We start from the raw sequence: 20,147 nt of genomic DNA, 5'->3' as shown, positions 1-20,147 counted from the left end.
CGTGTTATGTCTCGATGATGAAGTGGATCTTAGGTCGTACAACACAACTGGGTGGAAGGTGGCAACCCCCTACCCGTCGATGTTAACCGTGGGCCTCCCACAGTAACCTCAGGCTATCCCATGCATATTTTTATAAATCGAGCGGAAAGACATCCGCCATTCTCTTGTATGGACACGTTATAACAGGCACTTTTCTAATGCCAGTGTATTAGAACAGATATTATTGTTGCTTTGTCCTGTGCGCGGCGCTCCTCAGCGGTCAAGCTGGTCTATGAACGATGGTCTAATATGCAATGGTCAAATATTCAGCGGCTGAGTGCAGTAAAATCTGCTGTTGCTAACAGCTAAGCCCGAACTAAAATGACCATTTTTGTGTCCGGAAACTCAATAATGCTGAGATATTAGGGCGCGGTGGCTCAACTCGAAAGGATCGGAACCTGTTGAGTGCTGACGTCTTGCGACACAGGAATTCGGACAATTTTACTGCATAGCATCAGTTTAGCAACGGAACGGCTTATCCTACCATATTAGCCAACAACGGCAGCCCTACAGATACATACTTCTGTCCCTCGGGGCTGGATTTTGGAGGAGGTTCAACCTCATATTCTACACACAGGTTGGATTAGCCCCTTAGACTTAGTCGAGCTTTTTGACCGAATGCTTTGGACTAGAACCTTAGTCGATTTTTCGTTTGGGCGTGCACATCGCAGCAGTGTCCCAGCCCTCACCCAACGGTAAAATCCACAATTGGAGTTTTACTTGTGCCGCATCATCTGCCGCGTAGGAACATCGTGTTTGTTATACGCATTCGCTGCTCACGGGAGGGCGGACAAAAAGAGTCATGGGATTGCTCACGCCCTCTAGTATTCTTGGCTGCTACTCTTATTCCCCTGTCCGTTCCGCCCATTGCCACGGCAGCGTATATGTTCTGGGTGTAGGCAAACCCATGAAGGTGTTCATATGGACAGTGCCCCCAAGCATGTCACCGCCCCTCAAGCATGTCACCGCCCTCGTTGGTTAAAATCCGCGCTCTAATTTTCATCGAGACCCGCAAGGTGCAAATTCTGAAGCCAATTAACCATCGAAGTTCTCCTGCACACACTACTGACGAGAGTGTAAAAATGTTTGCCGCATTTCTGGAAACTGAACATGCTAGACAAGCAAATTAATTGGGACAAAGAAATCTCGTCATGTGGATGTAGCAGAAAACGATGTTTAATTGATTCTGCAGTCACTGCAGCGAGTGATTTCGCACCCGTTCTGCAAATGGTTGCTTTCTTACTCCACTCGGTACTTGTAAATGGTCAAATCGGGGCTAACCGCCTGACCCCACCCACAGGAACTCGTCGACACTATAGTCACTTTTGAGATGTGGCATCCGCATATGCAGCCGCCGCTTGCGTTCTTATTCAGCCAAAGGCCTTTTCTGTCAATTACTAACCGCCATTTTTTTTATCTTACATGGACTGGTGGGCAATTTGCATTGACGCGTGAAGCGCCGTTATTGAGCCATCACACCGTATTTCCATTACCGAGACCTTGCTCCAACGGTTTCATGAAGAATGGTGAAAGGTAATGATAAAAGTTAATTTTCATGGCGGAAAGGCCACTTTACTGACGCCGTTCTCTGCAGACCAGCAACACGTTAGCACATCTGAGATTGGAGTAGTTTTTAGACCTGCATCTGGAGACAGAAGTATAAATTAAGGATCCATTTGTGAGAATGAGTTAAACCCGTTGCTCAATTGAGAATGTTCCTTAATCAGTGTTGTCTGGTATTCCTTCTCAAGAATACCGCGGGTTCCGGCGAACCGAAAAGGACAACCGGACAAAGTTATACTAGCTCGAAGAAGCTCAACTAGAAGAACTTGGGGTGAATCATAAGGATCTACTCTTTTTGGTTTCAATATACCACCATAGCCAGTTGTCACTCATTCGTCAACACTTAGGTTGAGGGAAACTAAACTCAGATAAACGCGCAGTGAGGCAGTGTGCAACATAATCATAAATAATGAGAGAATCTACATTTTCTTACTAGTGTTTAGCTCCTACACTTAATCACTTCCCTAAGTTCACATCAAGTGGCAACCGGTCGATCACATATGGCGGAAAAATATAGTAGTACAGCCCTTCTGTACGCTGAATGTGGATCATGGAGAGGCATCAGCCGCTCTAGACACACTGGAAACATCAGAAATTGGTGTTCGAACATTTGGATGCGTTGGACGTATTCTTTGGACTGTAACCTTCCATTTGGTAAAACCAAAGACTTCATAAAGACAAAAAGCCTTCGGATACCTGAAGCCAGCTTCCAAAATCACAACTCGTAATGTTCTCGATAATGACTTCAAGAGTCATGGATCTTTATTACTCTTATGTACCCGAGCGGAGACTGATTCTATATTCGCAATTCACGAATTCCGAACAGGCGTCACAATTACTCACTAGGCGTAGAAATTTTGGGTGCCTTTGTGTCGCATTCGCCCCTTTTTCTTCCTTGAAGTAGACTCCTGGATTCACCTAAAAATTCTAGGTCGCGCCCGTCTCGGATCACCTTGTGTTTGGGTTGAACTATTTCCACTATATTAAACTATTCACACGTCGAGAACTGTTATTACTAACCAATTTTTTCTAATCCGAGTTTATGGGCCATCGGCCACCGAATATGGCATTTATCTAGTAATTTCACTGTTTATGCATATTTTTATATCCCTATTGTTTTGTGCACGGATTCAAACATTGTGTGTGGTTATCGTGGTGTGTTGTTCAATTGCCTCATCGGATCATAACACGGAGGGGATACTAAGGAGGAATAACTTACAATCATTTTTGGGAAAGTTTACTCTGTACGATTATCAGACGCTTTTTGAACGAAAATGGAACTGAAAACGCGAATCCCCTGCGGATCTTGCAGCCGTCAATTCTTTGCAACCTCTCTGGTGAGTGTAAGCTTTTGGCCGCCACGTCCTATCGTGGCAAGCTTTCATGAATTCGTTGATTCTCTTCTAAAGGCTAGTATTCGAGGTGTTTCATACAGAAGTACTAAAGCAAGGCTGAAAAGCGAGTGATAAAATCTACTTACATTCGTCTACTTGTAGTCGATGACCTTATGAAGTGAACCAAATTACAGAATATTACAGGTTTCTACTCAAGGTGTTTGGTTTTCAAAAGTGCCTTAGTGGTTCCCATGTCCCAGGTTTCTCAGGAGACTCCTCCCATAAGTTTCAACGGTCCTCGTTTTTCGAATAACTAGATGCGATTTGAACACTCTCACAGGTTATGCATGCTGAACCTGAGAAAATATCTACGTTGTCGTTGTGGCCAGTATGTAGCCGATGGTCTACGGTGCGAAGACTGCGAAGGCTGATCCCACAAAAATCTCAGTTAGCATCGGTGCAGAAATTTCTGCAGAATGTCTGCACCCAGATGCGGACATTTCCGCACAGTTTCCGCAGATTTCTGCACCCGGGTGCGGAAATAGTGCAGAAGTTTCCGCATCCAGGTGCGGAAAATCCGTACTCGGTACCAGGATTTCTGCACCCAGTCCGCACTTAGCTAAGGTCGTCCGACGCGCAAATATAGCTCATTATAAGGATTTATCTCTTTTCTTAGTACGACTCAGTAACATCCTAAAGACTAAGTGATAACCCACCTGCCCCCACATAATTGCTCAGCTTATTACCTTTCCGGATCGGATAAAGCGCCTTCAAGTACAAATGTTTTAATGAATGAACTTTAAAAAAATACGGGGGGAAGATCATTTGTCACTCTTGGTGGCTCTCTGCAGGCGTTTCCGAACTTTCTGCCGTTCGTTCTCCAGCCAGCGATGAACGATTTCCTTTATTTGTCGCAGATTTGTGTTCGAAAACTTCTCAGTTGTCGCGTCTGTAATGAAGAACATACCTATTGAGTTTCATCCAGACACTGATTCAACTAGCTAAATATAAAATAACAATTAACTACTTACAAATAAGTCCTTGGACCAGCCTGGTTGACCCGAGGGCTTCTTTTTCATTTATTCCGCGCCAGTTGAATAGTACGGCTAACCTTGGTGCCAACGTCCGCGTAAGCACGTTGGTCACGTACACTTGTACATCGCCAGGCTCCTGCAAGAGCCACCTTTCCACCTTTGTGAAATCAACAATCGTTACTACAACTAATACTTACCAGCTGCGCATGGTGGACCATCTCTTAGATGTTTTTCATACTTTCGGAGATCATCCATGGATGAAAGCGGAAGAGGGGGCTCGCTGAGTGCCTCAGAACTGCTGATGGGTACTAAAGTGTCTAGCTTTATGTGCAGTCTTTGGAGCGACGAGTAACTCCTCTCTAAATTTTCTATAAAATAGTTTAACTAAAACAAGGTAATCTACTCACTGAGAATGAGGTTGGCCAGGTCCGGGAAAATTACGCTGGCCTTGAAATTTGGAGAGTTAGTTCTAAAAAGTAAAGTGCATGAAATGTTAAGAAAGCCTGAGAATCGGGGTAGAACTGCGTGGTTCTGGATCGCCCACGGCGGGAAGTGTTGTATACGTGGAACTGCTGATAGATTCCAGATGGTGGTAATGAAATAAAACGTACGTTCCACATATCATCAGGGCATCACGAGGGACGGGTGGCGCGTCTTGAACAGGAATGACACTACTACTCATGGCAGACGGATTGGTACATCTGAAAATGAGGATTTTACAAATTAAAAAGCTGGTAGGTGCGGGAGGACATACACTCTTTTTGGAGTTGGTGAGTTATGACTATATTCGCAAACAAAGTGGTGTCACCGATCCGTCCGTAAAATCAGACAGCAGCCGTTTCTTTGTACTGCAACCATCGTAATACGATTGATGAACATACTGTTTGCGCCTGGATTGACGTACGAGCCGTTCATCGTTTTGCTCCGCAGAGGAGGTATGCCCTGAGTCAAGGGCTTCCTGCTGAGCACTCAGTGCATCCGGAAAAGCTTCTAGAACGTTTTTAACTGAAGATGGACTTACTGCACTGCCGATACACTTCGCATGTGCACGACTTGAGTGGACATTTTGGTAGAGTACCCCTCAGTAAGTTGGCATAAAGAGTGCTCGTTGTGCACGAGGGCCAAAGGACTGAATCGGGCAGTACGAACCACGATTCATGCACTATGCCAACAGAGTTGTCCGCAAATATGAGAACGGCGTATATGGTTGAAAAACAACTTCCAAATACGACATTTAACAGGAGAATATCCACAGGCAAACGGAAGCTTTGATGAAATAACACAACACCAACATAAATGTGCATATATATTTTACGAACTAATGAGTAATACAAGTAATAAATGCATACATGTGTCGAGTGCCAGTGGTAAGAGTACTGACTAATCGATAAGGGTATGCAAACTGGGGAAGTATATACGAGTGTCTCTGCAGAAGAAGCCTAAGCATTTACAAGATATTTGGTCGACTGACGCAAACAGCCGAGTGTGTTGCAAGCCGGAGCATTGAAAAACTAAAACGTCTGTTGATATCAATACGTGAGTGTAAAACGGGAGAACAGTTTTGAATTTCTGGTACTCAATAGTATCTCCAGAAAAATCTACAATGATAGCTGGTTGATCATCAACCAAAATGCAGTTGTCGGGAAAGTTTTTCGAAAAAACGACATCCCTATGAATAAACCTGTGACATCCGGCAGTGGGTGATGGCCTCAGTCGCAAACCAACATCATCCAAAAATATCTTCCTTTCGACAGCATCCAATTCCACACGCTCGGCGAGTCGGCGGTAAAGCTGAACAGCTGGTGGTTTTGGCCAACGTATGTAATGCTTCAAATGCCCCAGCTCCGATTCATAGGGACAACAGGAAAAAGGTTCTCCAGGGACCGCAGTGGTGAATGTCTTTCTGGTTTCAAAGTCCTGATAACAGGGATCGGGGAAAACGCCGGCAAACATCGTGGTAAATCGCAGCCTAGTTTATCACCTGGAACGATCAAATTCGGCATATCTAGAGCCTATCATCTGGTTAGTCATCAATCTAACCCTCATATAGTCGACTAAAGATATTATGGACGCATTCATCAGTCGGGTAAGGAAAACAGTCACTTGCCGCAACCGCCTGTCGTACTTTCCTATATAGCGTTGTTCTTGAAGAGCCTTTACGAGCAACACGAACAAATTTCGGGCGCACTGACGGTCACTTGAAATGAAAAATATTTTTTACGGTTTCGTTCACGTAAACACACCAGGAATAAAACCTACGAAAACACAACAAAACTCACTCTCAGCCGCACGGGAGGACAAGCAGAACGCAGAGCTTCCCGCGATCAATGGCGCCGCACAGTAAAACAAAACCACTTAAATCGGTTGAGCGTTTGCATCTACCAGGCACACAGAAATGCAAGGTATTGTGTTTTTTTATTACTGTGAGACAAATAAAGAAGCTCTGATATCTATTAAACGTCTCAATCCCCCGAGGCTTAAAAGCCGAAAATTAATGCAGAAGTTCTGCACAGATTCCGCACAGGTTCTGCACCCAGGAGCGGGGGCGTGCTGACTGGGATTAGTATTGATCCATATTGTTACTACTAGGTCGAACTAAGCCGACATCTGTCAGGCATATGAAGACCAAGACATTCATTGGACTTGCCCAACAGCTGAAGTTTTTGTTGGTGACAAATCTCTCGGGTACGTGAACAAAATTGATAAGCACCATATACTAGGCGTTAGGGTTCGTGGTGATGGTTGGTAAACTGCATCTCTATGAGCACTCGGGTTGGCAGACTACTGGAAGTAAAGCTCGAAATTGAAAATGGTGTAATGGAAAACTGCATGCACACTTCAATGGGGTTCAAATTTTTTAAATGTTTTTTCCACAAACCAGAAGCAAAAAACGAACATATCACACAAAATAACTAGATATATGCATCTCTGAGACGATAGAATAATAAGTGGCGAAACAACGTCACGCATGAAGCCCATATAAGCACTAAGTTTTTGAAGGTGGCCTGCAGGCCCGACGTTTGATAAAAGGTCCTTTTTGACGTGTTGCATGCAAAGGTTGTTTACCCATACGTGTTTTAACTTCACCAGCGGACAGCCCTACTTGTTCTTCCGTACACCAATGCTGGGAACGTGTAACCAGTAGCGGTATACAATATAAAAATCATCATTTTTTTAAAGTGGGAGCCCTATTTCTTTCAACAGTGGTGATTGCTGAGTCCTACAAGGAAACCTCCGTTCTTGCTGCCGATGCTGCTCTCAGCTAGAGAGAATGCAACAATTAAGAGTCAACATTCTATATTTTTCGACGAATTTTCGCAGATGTGACAAAGAAACGCCCATGTGGCTACATTGAGACAAAATTTGTGAAAATCAACTGCTTGTCATCTCAAATGGTGAGTTTTTGGAGTTCATGTGACAAATGTTTTTGAATTATGGGAATAATGAACACGTCTTGAGGCTGAGAGACGCCAAAATCTAAACACAGCACAAATAACCGGCAGAGGAGTGTATTACGCAACCGAAGTACCCCTGACTATTAGCGTCAACTGAGAATGTAAGGATAGAAACCACAGATAAATGACTTCCTTGCGATGACTTGCCTTTTGCGTCTTCTACTGCGCTATCTGCGTAGAGATTCGACTGAGATTCGACTAGGCGAGCTGTTAGTGTAACATTTCCACTTCGGCGCGGATCACGGATTGTTTCACGCAAAAGAACGCGTTTTCAAGACATTTACTTGATATACGAATAAAGATGCAGGATGTGTCGATTGTACGCGGCCGAATGAAAGAACTTCTTTTATTTCAGAAATATGCTACGGTTTTTGAGTCCGGACTTAAAGCCAAACTAAGCATCTGTATCCTAGATATTGTGCCTATTTGGTAGGTAACAAAGTCTATAATGGTGGTGCATACATGCCCACCCTATCACTGGAGACCTTGAGTATTACAGAAGAAGAAGTGAGACACTAAAGCGAGAGGAGCCATATACAACCCTCAACAACCTGGTCAAAAATCTGAACAGCTGGCCGCGCTACATTTTGGGCTCACTAGTACAAAAATCTAGTATGATCAGATAGAAAGCGTATATTCAGCTGAGAAACGAGAAAAGCTATTTGGAAGAAACACTAGTCAACATGCTGTGGAGTGTAACAAAGGGCAAGTGTACGAGAACGTGGACAACAGTGGAGTTTCAGGGGCAGAAGTTGGGCAAACATCACGGACCAAATGACAAAATTCTTTGGAAATAATAAGCATTAGAAAACTTTTTAAGATAAATTGCAAATGAAACAACGCCCGGATGAAGAGCATAAACATTCTGAAGGTCATTGCAATTTACAACCGTCCCTCACAACACAAAATTCCGCCATGGCACAGCCATCTTATGAGTACCATTTCTTGATCTGTTTAATTAGATTTCATTCAACAATGAATCGTGATAGCTTTTACAGGTCTTCACTTTCCACATTCTAAACCTCCTCTATTTCCTGCATGGTCCTGGCTGCCGCACAAGCGTTAGCATTCCACACTTATCTCATTTACTGCGACACCTCAGTCGACTAAAGAAAGCCAAAAAGCACACATTGCTCATGAGACTTTCAAACATTTCTTGACAGTACACTACCGGCTCTACTTCTATTAGTCCATAGTCCAAAATTTTCCATCAGATCTATTTTTGCATGAATATCAAGCTGTGCAAAATTAGAAACACACCCATTTTCATATTGCACTTTTGTTAATAAAATATTGGGAAAAATCATTATTTTGTGACCTTTGTCGACTGTGTGTGTTTCTAAATTAGAGATTCAGATGAGTAATTGTTTAGCACTAATTTAAGTTGCGAGTGAATTTATTTCGTCAAACTTTTATGGTTTGACAGTCAAGGCCCACTAGCGCTTCAGAACGCGTATTACATATCTATACCCTACCACCCGGAAACAGAATAGAGCCTCCAGCTTATCTGTCATCTAAAATGCAAGTAGACACCCAATCTCCAGCAACCTTTCGGAGCCTTGTCCATCTGGCACCGACTGTATCACTGAAATCGCCCCTTTGTGTGCTCCCGCTATCGTATATCTAATCCTGGCGGTCGCTAAAACTTGCAGTTCTTTGCGACCTTTTGCATTGGAATCCGCTCAACTCCTGGTCACCCTCGAACTACCCAACCAACAAAGTGCAGGCTTCCAGTATTGTAGACTACTGAGTAATCATTCCCAGACTTTGTCATTTCTCCGGACATACTTATTTATCTTTGCGGCGAAGACCACAAGGCAAAGTTTCCCTTATCACAAGATCCAAAACTAGCATTGGTTGCGCGCCGACCCTAAGACCTCAAGCCCAAAGCGCAAGTCAGCCTCAAGCAATTAATAGCAGGAGTCCAAACACTTTAACCAATTTCTATTCAACCCCGGGGCTCATCATCAATCCAACTTAACTCATGAACTTTCCAGAAACGAAATATCATAAAATGCCCTCCGTTGAACACGCTCACAACAACTGCCAAGAAAAGGCTTCTCCCAGGGAAGCCTGTTTTAATTAACCGATCATGGCGTATGCTTTCCGTAGCAGGGCTAAAGTCAATTAGAACTTCAACTCCCCACCCAACATATCCCTGATAATCTCCCTCCCAATTCATTTTGCACTCCCACCTCTTTTTTATTTGTTGTCACTCAATTCACTCACTATTACTCCATTTTGCTTTGCCATGTATCCAATACTGACCACCCCTAACAACTTTATGAGAGAAAATGATTCATTGAAAAATGAAAAAAATCGTCCAGCTTTATCACCTTTATGGTGCCTAACTGCCATGTCACCAGAAGGAAGCACGAGGGCTGCAAAGGTGCCAAATTGGTGAACTTTCCAGAAACGAAATATCATAAAATGCCCTCCGTTGAACACGCTCACAACAACTGCCAAGAAAAGGCTTCTCCCAGGGAAGCCTGTTTTAATTAACCGATCACGGCGTATGCTTTCCGTAGCAGGGCTAAAGTCAATTAGAACTTCAACTCCCCACCCAACATATCCCTGATAATCTCCCTCCCAATTCATTTTGCACTCCCACCTCTTTTTTATTTGTTGTCACTCAATTCACTCACTATTACTCCATTTTGCTTTGCCATGTATCCAATACTGACCACCCCTAACAACTTTATGAGAGAAAATGATTCATTGAAAAATGAAAAAAATCGTCCAGCTTTATCACCTTTATGGTGCCTAACTGCCATGTCACCAGAAGGAAGCACGAGGGCTGCAAAGGTGCCAAGTTGCCCAAGACTAGACAGGGAAAGTCGGAAGGCAGAGGTCTGGCTCGAACCACGGATCTTCCAATCAGCGAATCGGTGCTCGAACCACTGAGCTATCTTGCCCCCTCCAGATGATTCATTGGATCTACGGCGATTGCGCCGGGGCAAGCTCACTAAAACCATCATTTACTTTTTGGAAAACCTGGAGCTCTCAACAGAAAATGAGGGTATCCCGGAGAAAGAAGGATGTAAACTTCTCTCCAAGTAAACGTTATGCTACTCTAACTTCCACCCCAGACACTGTGGTGGTTCGCTTTTGGTATCAGACGCATTGCCTCTGTCTCTGGCACAAGGCTGGGTTGCAAACCCTTCTGGAGTCGACGTGACGAAATAACAAAAGGCACTGTTTGTTGTTAACCATTGTATTCTACAGAGGATGCTGTTAATTTCTGTACATTCTTCCAACGCCTCTCAACTCCCAGTGTTCTAACCCTTTCACTGAGGGCTAGTTTTGTGCTCCAGAAGTTGCAGGGAAATCGCATACAAGTAACGTTTCCTTAGGGTTCCTAAGTACCCTTACTTCTTTAGTTGTTTGAAGCACAGATAGTCTGAAACCGGTTTTAGAGAAAGCTGTTACTCATTTAGCACTGATCTAATTTTCAGAAATAGACAATACACAAGTGACGAATTTCAACCTTCTGCTTTCGCTTGGACAATCGATCATGCCACCATGCATTTCTACCTTTATGTTTATGGCATTCTCCACAGGGTCCCCATCTTATCTCTAAATTACGAGTACAAAGGATGCGCAAATAAACATTTGAAGCACATTAGTGACGAGATATCTCAAGGATCAGAGCGCGGGTCTACTGACGGGTCCGTAGTTCGCACCCTACCTTTGCATCTCGACTTCCCCTTTCTAAGCTTGGGCAACCTGGCAGTATCCCAGCCATCGTGCTTCCTTCGGGTAGCATGGCAGTTAAGCACCAAAAGGATGTTACAGCTGAACGATTATCTCACCAAAAGGTGTTACAGCTGAACGATTATCTACGGACACAACCTGCCAACTATGTACCTAAAATTATCAAGTGCCTGTCAGAAGAATGTCACCTTTTGTGCATAGTCTTTGACTGCACCATCACAAAGCAATTCAGCGAAAGTCCACCATGTCCTCAACCTCAACACAGCCGTCAAAGTTCCCACCCGGTAACAAAGTGTACAAGCGGGCTAGATGGCTTCTACAACCTTTCCATTGATAACTTTGTTCCAAAAAACTATCACAAGTTTCTCTATAAAAATCCTAAAAAGAAATCCTTGTATTCGGTGAAGGCCCAAAACCTATTGGAGATCGATCCTCACCATCAGTATAGACCGCACAATCGGATAATACGCTGATTACAGACATCTCATTCCACCTACCATCCTTCACCTTGGTTATCTTCTCCATAATACTGCAAGACGTGCAGAAATTCGTCAATATTTGGTCCTAGCAGCTCCCCAGATAATAATAATGATAAAGGCTCCTTGAAGAAAGTGTCACTTTTCATTTCATACTCTAGAGTATTACGTTCGGCTGCTTATTCTTCCAGCGAATCCTCCCTGCACTTAAAAACGGGTTATAATCGACCAAATTTTCGAAGATACTATCAGTCATAGCCAAGGCGTATATTGTTCTGTTAGTCTTACAGGTATTTTGTGCAAGTTTATGGTAAAATGTTCCATTAAGTCAGTGGTATATTTGACCCTCTTTATACATTTGGCTCAGCACGGATGCCTCCGGTTCAGGTAATGTCATCCAGACCTGTCTATATTCGTTTCGAACATACTCAAGTCCACTGGTAGTAGTTAGTCTGGTAGCTGCATATTCCTGGTCTTTCCAAAAGTTTAATGCACGGGTGAATATCTCTGTCTCCATCAAAATGGCATAGTAGCTGCCTTAAAAATCTAACCTCGGTGGCTCGGGTCAAATCCTAGCCCTTCACGTAACTATTGAGAGCCTAAAATGTTTTCCCACGACCCATATTCTCTACCACGTACATCGGTCCGCTGTTCTGTAGCCTTCTTTTTAATACGCATCAGTTGGTTTTTGAAGACAAACTTAAAATCTGGTCACGTGACTCTAGTTCATTCCAGTTAGTGAATAACAACTGTTGCACTCATTTTGTTTGTGTCCAAACGACCGTCCACATTGACCATCCAAGTAGCTTAGCTTACATTTGACCGTTCAATTTTATAGCCCAAAAGCGCCCCGGAACAACCTTTGGAAATTGATAACCTTAAAAACGCTTATGCCTCTTATATACCTTCAGTCAAATACGGAAGTCGGCAACGCTGTAAAATATTTTCTTCAGTCACTATTTTGCAAACTAATTTGGTTTTTCAAGAGACTCACCTTGGTCCAAGCTGAATCTCTCGTTTGTGATGTTTCCAGACAACTGAATGTGCTGCACCAGGCCGCCTCATGTTTCAGTCGCTACGATATTCGAGATATCGCGATGCATGTATATACTGGTGATGCACTACTCATAAGGTTGCTGAAAATCCGGCGACAGCCCGCGACCGGTTTCGCCCTTCTTGGAGCTCATAAGGTGGGCGCATTCTCCGGGTTTCCGTCAACCTCATGTTCTAATTGAAACCAAATTGCATGAAATTAGCGCCTACCCGATAAGCCTTAATAAAGACGAAACCGGCTGTCGGCTATCGACGGATTTTCAGCAACCTTATGAGTAGTGCATCACCAGTTTTCTTCAGTCATTTATCCACCTCGATGCAGCCACCTTTTTGACCCTTTGGTCATCCTTTATTCACTCACATCTAAAAAAACAATGGTTCCCTTTGCATAAAGATGGCAAGGCTTTACCGGCGACTGCCTTACTCTCCATATTTTCATGTCTAAGTCTATTCTTATTGAATTCTAGATGTATAATCCGTATGAAGCTAACAAGTATTCATACGCTTCCGATAGTGACTCATGACAAAACCTCCCCACACCCACTACTGAGCCCGTTTATATTCAGTAGTTACTGTCCCCGCGCTTTACTCTTTTGGAAAGCCATCGATTTCAGGCTAGCTCATAAAACTCTGACCCAGTCTCGGGCGTTTTTATCTCAGGCACCCGTAACCTCTTACGCCACACATAGTATTGCCCGTCACTTTTGCTTGCTTGTTTTAGTTTAGGGTGATCTTCTGTTGCAAAGTTTTGTATCTATAATTTCTAGCATCCTCGATCTTGTTGACAGGAAAGCTGAAATACTTTCCAACCACCGCTGAAGGCAGAGGCTAAGGTTTATTTCCAATTTTAGGGCAAAATGGTCATGCATGAAAATACTGACCAGTCAAATCAGTTGGGCTAGAGATAATTAAAGACACAGAACTACGAACCGAAGTTTACATAGTTCAAATCAGACCCCGACATCTCGACTACTCTTGTCTGGGCTGGGACAACTGACAAAATCTCAGCCCTCGTGCTTATGTCTGGTGGCATGACGGCTTTGTGCCAAAATGGTGTTAATGTCGGGTCATTAGTTTATTTATTGTGGTTAACTCAGTCGATCAACAACAGCCACCTTCCTGGGTGAGGATCCCTGGACTCAACCCACAGGCGGTTAGTTGAACTGGCAGACATTGCACAATCACGCAATCAGTGGTGTTTGTGAATCAGGGTTATCGCTCTAAGAGCGTGGCTACCAAACTCCCAAACCAACTAAAAATGCCACTGCATCTAATTCTGGGCTGTAGCTCTCAAGATCTCCCATCTTCCGACGATCGGAACTGTGGCAGCTGGAAACAACGTGTCCTTGGTACATTAATTTTAGCTGATAAAATGATATAAGTTTAGTCAGTTGAACCATGAACTTGCATAAAAGAGGTGAGCTAAGCTATTAATTCTAGTCACTCATCAGCGTTCACCAGAGAGTACCCAGAGTGGACCGGTCTAGCTATCAGGCATGCAGTAACACAGCTCTACGGCTCAGTCATTACCGAAATCTTACAGCGTGTATTAGTACGGTATTTTAGCTAATAGCTGAAAACTGATGCCAGGAATCATCCGGGTTCTTAAAAACGCTTATATCCGGAGCACCGATGACCTTCAGAAGGCTATTACACTGACTTTCCATCCTTCTCTAGTAAAAACCCCTTGGATTCCCATTTCACGGCTTTTGTTCATGAGGGTGTTTGTAATACCCATCAACCAGTTCCCATTTCTTAGCTCTGCGAGAGATAACGCAAGTAATCAAGAAAGTTCAGTTTCCGTTTTTCAAATCAAAATCAGGTGTCCCCGCAGTCGCCTTTGTTCCATATTTTGTGAATGCAGCACGTTTAGCCTTCCCTTGTAGGGTAACCCCCGTGTGCCGATTACCCACCTTGTTGTTACACGCTGTTTAATTTCTAGAATAATCACACCCCACATAATTTCGGTTAAAGTGATCGAAAATGCTGTAGGCAAACATTTATGGTACGGCGTCACAAGCCAAAACTGGTCATTAGGCCCCATGCATTCATTAGTCGGACACACAACCGGTGGTGCTAAAGACACCAGGTGGAATATGCTAGAAAATAAGCGCCCCGACGACAGCATGTTTTTACTATGTTGTAACACCAGAGAGAACGTCAAGACTCTAAAAATATTCCAATGTCTATGGATCTTACTAATACCAGAAAGATGATCCATATGTAATGTGCGGAAAAAATTAGCATAAAAGGACTATAAATGCGAAATAAACCACAAAAAACTGGAGTAGTTATAATGGAGAGTCGAAATCGTTATACCGCGTAATATTTCAGTTGGCAAGTTCCCTGTGCAAACAAAAACCGTAAAATTTTGTAATTTTCGCCTATTCAAGACATTCGTGAAGAATTATCATAACGGACGGCTATATTCGAGGAGATGACAGAGCAAACTTCCAGATATTACAAACTGTTGTACCGGTCCACCAAAATTCGGCAATACGCTCACTTGACGCCTTTATAACTCTTCTCTATTGATATTCGATCAGTGCGCGCGGGCCTGAGAGAGATTTCGTCACCTGTGCCAATCTGCAGTTCACAATGTCAATTCGTAACATTCACCGTAAGACCCAATGTTTTGTGCCACTCACATAGCCTTGCACCAGCACCTTTTCCGTGCACGCCAAGTGTGGAGTTCCTGTGGCTGTATCAAGTGGTGCTTTACAAAACTCAGTGCATCCAGAAAATGTAGTATGTACCGCTGTCTAGCCATCTCTGGTTGAAAAAACAGAGCGGTGTCTAAACGCACGAAAGCTATAAGCCTGGTTTTAAGAAAATAGCAGTTTCCTAACACTGCACGCTTTCCAGGACACCGATTATTGTTAGGGTGAAAGTTCGTCATGCAGATACTAATTTAGTTACACGACCTAACCACCTGATTCTTTCCCGTGTTTCGTTTTGCACAGTTTTTGGAAAATAATGTTACTGAGTACGGCAAGCCACATTGTCCGACATGTTATTTTCCAAAAGTTATCTTCATTTAGATGGCCTTCGCTGCTAACAGGTTTTTGTTTAAAGGTTCTAATGACGTCTCACCTCAAAACATGTGGTTTTTGGAAAATGGGAAAAGCACATTTGTTCTTCCGACAGAGAAATCTGTCCAGTCAGTCTCTATATCAGAAACATTCCCTTGGTGGAGAGCTTTTCGTTGATCCACGAAGGCCTTCCTCGGTGCAAAGTAGCACCATATTCCTGCAATAATGCAATCCACAAAAATCTAGTGACCAAAGTTCCATGGTTGCTCTTCAAGTCTGAAATGGACGTCCATTCGTGGTAGTTACGTTACCGACCACTTTACTCACTCCGACCGTTGTGTTGCTTTTAGCACTCTCTATGGCTTATATATCACTGTCCCTCTTGCGAGAATCATGGAATATCTTATATGAATAAATAACTGACCATTTGGAAAAAGCCAACGATGGACTGAAACACACTTTCACGGCAAAGTTGACCGGCTAGTTCACATTTGTGGAAAGAAGTTTAATGTAGTCCCTGGCAAATTAAAAATGGTACTTCCGATTTGTATGTTTTGAGGTTGTCTTGCTTTATTGTGGAGCGTTCCGCCTCCAGCGATGTGGCGCTTCAGAACTTGGTGCCTTTTGAACAGAGACGGCCGTGGCGAGATAACCAGGTGTAATATCCCCTAAGTATATTCCACATTGACCATCTGAGATTTGCCGTACAACCGATTAGCCGTCCACTTTGGTAGAGGCTAACGGTTACGCCACGAAATATCTAAAAAAAAGTCAAACAATTCGCGTATTTTAAACTTAAACAACTTCATCTTTATGCGTCTTTTTTCGTTTTCTAGCCAAAACATGAAGCTTATTGTCGAAAGCCGAGGCAAATCACAGTCAATAAAGCAGGTGGTGACGGGACAAATATAGTAAAACACACTGAGGATTACCAAAAGATCATTCCGTTCCTGTCCTCAATGAGTGACCTACTTCGGCTGGGTAAAGAAAGAAGACAGCGATGGCGCGCGAGACACAATGAGTTTCAAGCAATACTGCGACATAGTCGAGGTGAACCAATCGGCTTTCAGGATCCCGTAATGAGTGCAGGCGTTGGGAGCACGACAGTCGGTGAGTAAACTTTTTAAAAATACTGACTTTTCCTCGCATTTTTTGTACTCTTTATTGTCACTCTATACATGGTTGGTTGGCTTTCTGGTAATGTGAGCTCAAACTGTACACTGTGAGCAACTGACGGTTTCGCATTTTCATCCTAGTCGTAATCGTGCTAAACCAATGTAGCCAGACCGATTTAAAAGACTGGTTTCATTAAGATTGTGTTTGTTGGAACATTTTTGATGCAACGATACAATTTCCCTGGTTAGTTCATATCGTTATGAAAAAGGAGTAATCGTTCATACACGTAACACACTACTCGTAAGGTTGCTGAAAATTCTTCGTTCAATTGTGATATCTGAGTGTCCGGCTGCCATGCCTCCAGATGTAAGTATGAGGGCTGGAATAATTCCCAGTTGCCCAAGCATGGAGAGGAGCGGTCGAGAAGTCGGGTTTGCGTTCGAATCACGGACATTCCGGCCAGTACGTTCTTGCCTTAACCACTGTCTCGCGGTGTGTTTTCATGATTACTGGGCTGTTGAACACAATCAACCGTTTTCTTTGGAGAGTGAGTCCTCGTTCTGTAAAAAATAGGTTGCTAGAGTCAGTAATTCGCGCCCACCTAACATCTTTCCGAATTGGGACGAGTGTTTTATCCCCTGAAAAAACACCGGTTTACATGCAAGCTTTTCGGGATATTTATTTCTTTTCAATACAGACAAACAAACATGTGAATTCTGTGGCCGATCGTTCAACGAAGCGGTTTTTCGGAAACACCTGATCCGATGTGAGGAGGCCCACATTCACCTATGGCCAAACGGCGCTAACTCACCGGGACATGTCAATGCAACTCGCAGATTCAAAGCAAGGATGAATGTAAAGTTATTTTTGTGCGACATAGTGTGACATGCTCTTACTTTTTGATGAAAGAAATCCCAAAATAGAGCAATGCATTTACCAGTTCTAAGGCCTCATATGAAGCAACACCATTTTCGATGTTTGAATATTTTTTTATAGGGAGATGGATTCGTGAAGTGAAAAGGCCGGATGAGGAACCAATCTGTGTGAGTAGACAGAATCTGCTCGTTATGATTCAGATGGAATTAAGGACCGCCAGGATAAGGTGTCCACACAAGCTAACTGGTTTACTCGGGGGACCCATGCCAAAAAACACTGTCTGGAAGGGAAGCATTGTATTAACACAATCACTAGTGCAAGCATAGATTAACTAAGAGAGTTTGTCATACCTTCTTACGAAACTCACCTCACTTAGCGAGAAGGCTTCCGAGTCTTGCTGGAGACTCTTCGACAAATGACAACTGTTTTCGGCCTTATTGGGGGCCATTCAGGTAGGCGCAGTCGCCAAATTTTCCTCAACCTTGTGTTCTAATTGAACCAAAATTGCACGACATTTGACAAATACACTAATCGATTTGGTTTTCACGGGAGACTTAACCGGATCTCTCGTTTATGATATTCTCCAACTGAATGTGCTGCACAAAGGCCGCCTCGTGTTTCAATTGGTACGATATTCAAAATACTGCAGTAAATTTTCATAAAGGAAACTACTCACAAGGTTGCTGAAAGCTCTTAGAAACTCCACGACCGGTTTCGCCCTCCTTGGGGCTCATCAGGTAGACGCAGTCCCTGAATTTGTGTCAACCTCATGTCCTACTTGAACCCAAATCGCAAGAAATTTGAAAACCACACCAGTTTGATATTAAATAGAAACGCAACTGATTCCCATCTGATTATGTTTTCTGTGATCTTCTCCAGGTGAATATATTCGAGGTATCGCAGAACGCTGTCTAGGCAATCTACTGCCGTCCAAATCGAAAAATGAGGTGGTTATTTTATATCACATCATCATCAGCAGCAGCTGTAAAAAACACGTAATTGGTGTACTGTTGTCGGCCTGCGTTGGTATATTCAATTTAATGGAACGGTTGACGGACTGATCATGAAGTTTAGTGAAGCCGACTAGAATGATATCCAAATTTGAAGAATCCCATATAGAAGAACTCTCGGTTCTTGATCATGTCCCTGCTATCTTACTTCATTCAGGGAAGCGGGCACTGTAAACAATCTTACCTGTAGGTACGACGTAAGCTCACGCTTGCTTCAGTGTGCTGCACAGTGCAGGAATACATACATTCTACCTCCGGGTAATGCTAACATACCCAGACTATTATGTTCCGATAGAGGATGAGTGGGCTACCTGAACGTAACCGTTCGCTGCCTACTCAACAGTGACACTTGCACAGATGCGGCCTATTCTAAATAAAGCTAAACTCAGCTTCGTCTGAAGTTACTCGTTTAAACTTTACTCGATGAAGTGCAACCTGAAAGCTGGCCAACCAAGTGCATGGATGACTCGAGCAGAGCCATTATTATGCAGAACCTGGATAAATGGGGTGGAAAGTCACAATGATTGGCAAATGTCCTTGTGCTCACCAATAATGTGGAATGACCGTTTGATTGGTTTTCTAACGAGAACAACTTCATGAAACTTTATACATGGGATGAGATTGAATGCCTCCCGAGTCGAAGAGTGCTGAGCGGGGCGAAACCATTCATTAAGAAAATTATAGTCAGACTGGATTGAGCTTGATAGGATGCAATTTCACGATTTCTAGTGAGTATGACTCTGGCCCAAGAACGAATCAGAAAGGAAGGTTGAAGGTCGCACGTCACTATTTGGTCCAATTTTCCATTCATAGTCAACCGTTCAGCTGTAGCACCACTTTGGAGCATTGTTTCCTTGTTTCTCGATGGAAGTATGAATGGCCGGTATACGGCCAGGTTGCTCAAGCCTAGACAGGAGCAGTCGAGAGGCCAGGATTGGGTTAGAGCCATAGACCTCCCGATCAGTGAGTTTGCACCTTAACCACTGAATCATCTTGTTTCATCCCTGTACCCTATTTGGTTTTGCACAAATGATCAGTGTACTTCGACCCTCTTTTCAGTAGGGATCCTTTGATTGGCACTATGTGCCCCAAAACTGACAGCGCGTGATCGATCAATTGATTTAATTATGGAAAAGTGCATGATGTTGATTTACTGATCATCTGACAGGCTATTAAGCCTGGTTTTTTAAGATAATATTACACAGGCCTGGTGTGCACATAATTCTGATCCTAAATCCTTTTTTACCAATAGCAAAATATACTGAAAGATTGCTACTGTTTTCAACCCTGTCTTTATCCTTGTTGTATGCTGAGCCGAAAAGCAGACATTAAATAACTAGTTCATCTTTTTCAAGTATCCCCTTATCAAAAGTCCCAGACTCTGTCCACAGCTCCACTTTGACTAAATTAGTTTATGGGTACGGAAAGGTTGTACAACAGTGGCA

The 20,147-nt window shown here is 43.3% G+C and overlaps 1 protein-coding gene across 1 annotated transcript in view; it reads left to right on the top strand.

The window, feature by feature from the left end:
• Window positions 1-2,733: 2,733 nt before the first annotated feature.
• Window positions 2,734-20,147, top strand: part of T265_04722 (hypothetical protein) — a gene marked incomplete at both ends in the record, with an annotated part of 27,733 nt that continues 10,319 nt past the window's right edge. The window contains 3 exons of the mRNA XM_009169526.1: window positions 2,734-2,939; window positions 16,537-16,810; window positions 17,514-17,671. Coding sequence (XP_009167790.1) covers window positions 2,877-2,939; window positions 16,537-16,810; window positions 17,514-17,671 — 495 coding nt within the window. The remainder of the gene's footprint in view (window positions 2,940-16,536; window positions 16,811-17,513; window positions 17,672-20,147) is intronic.

Source organism: Opisthorchis viverrini (assembly GCF_000715545.1).
Source record: "Opisthorchis viverrini unplaced genomic scaffold opera_v5_81, whole genome shotgun sequence".
In the NCBI taxonomy this organism is placed as follows: domain Eukaryota; kingdom Metazoa; phylum Platyhelminthes; class Trematoda; order Opisthorchiida; family Opisthorchiidae; genus Opisthorchis; species Opisthorchis viverrini.
This window is presented reverse-complemented; position numbering and strand designations above follow the sequence as displayed.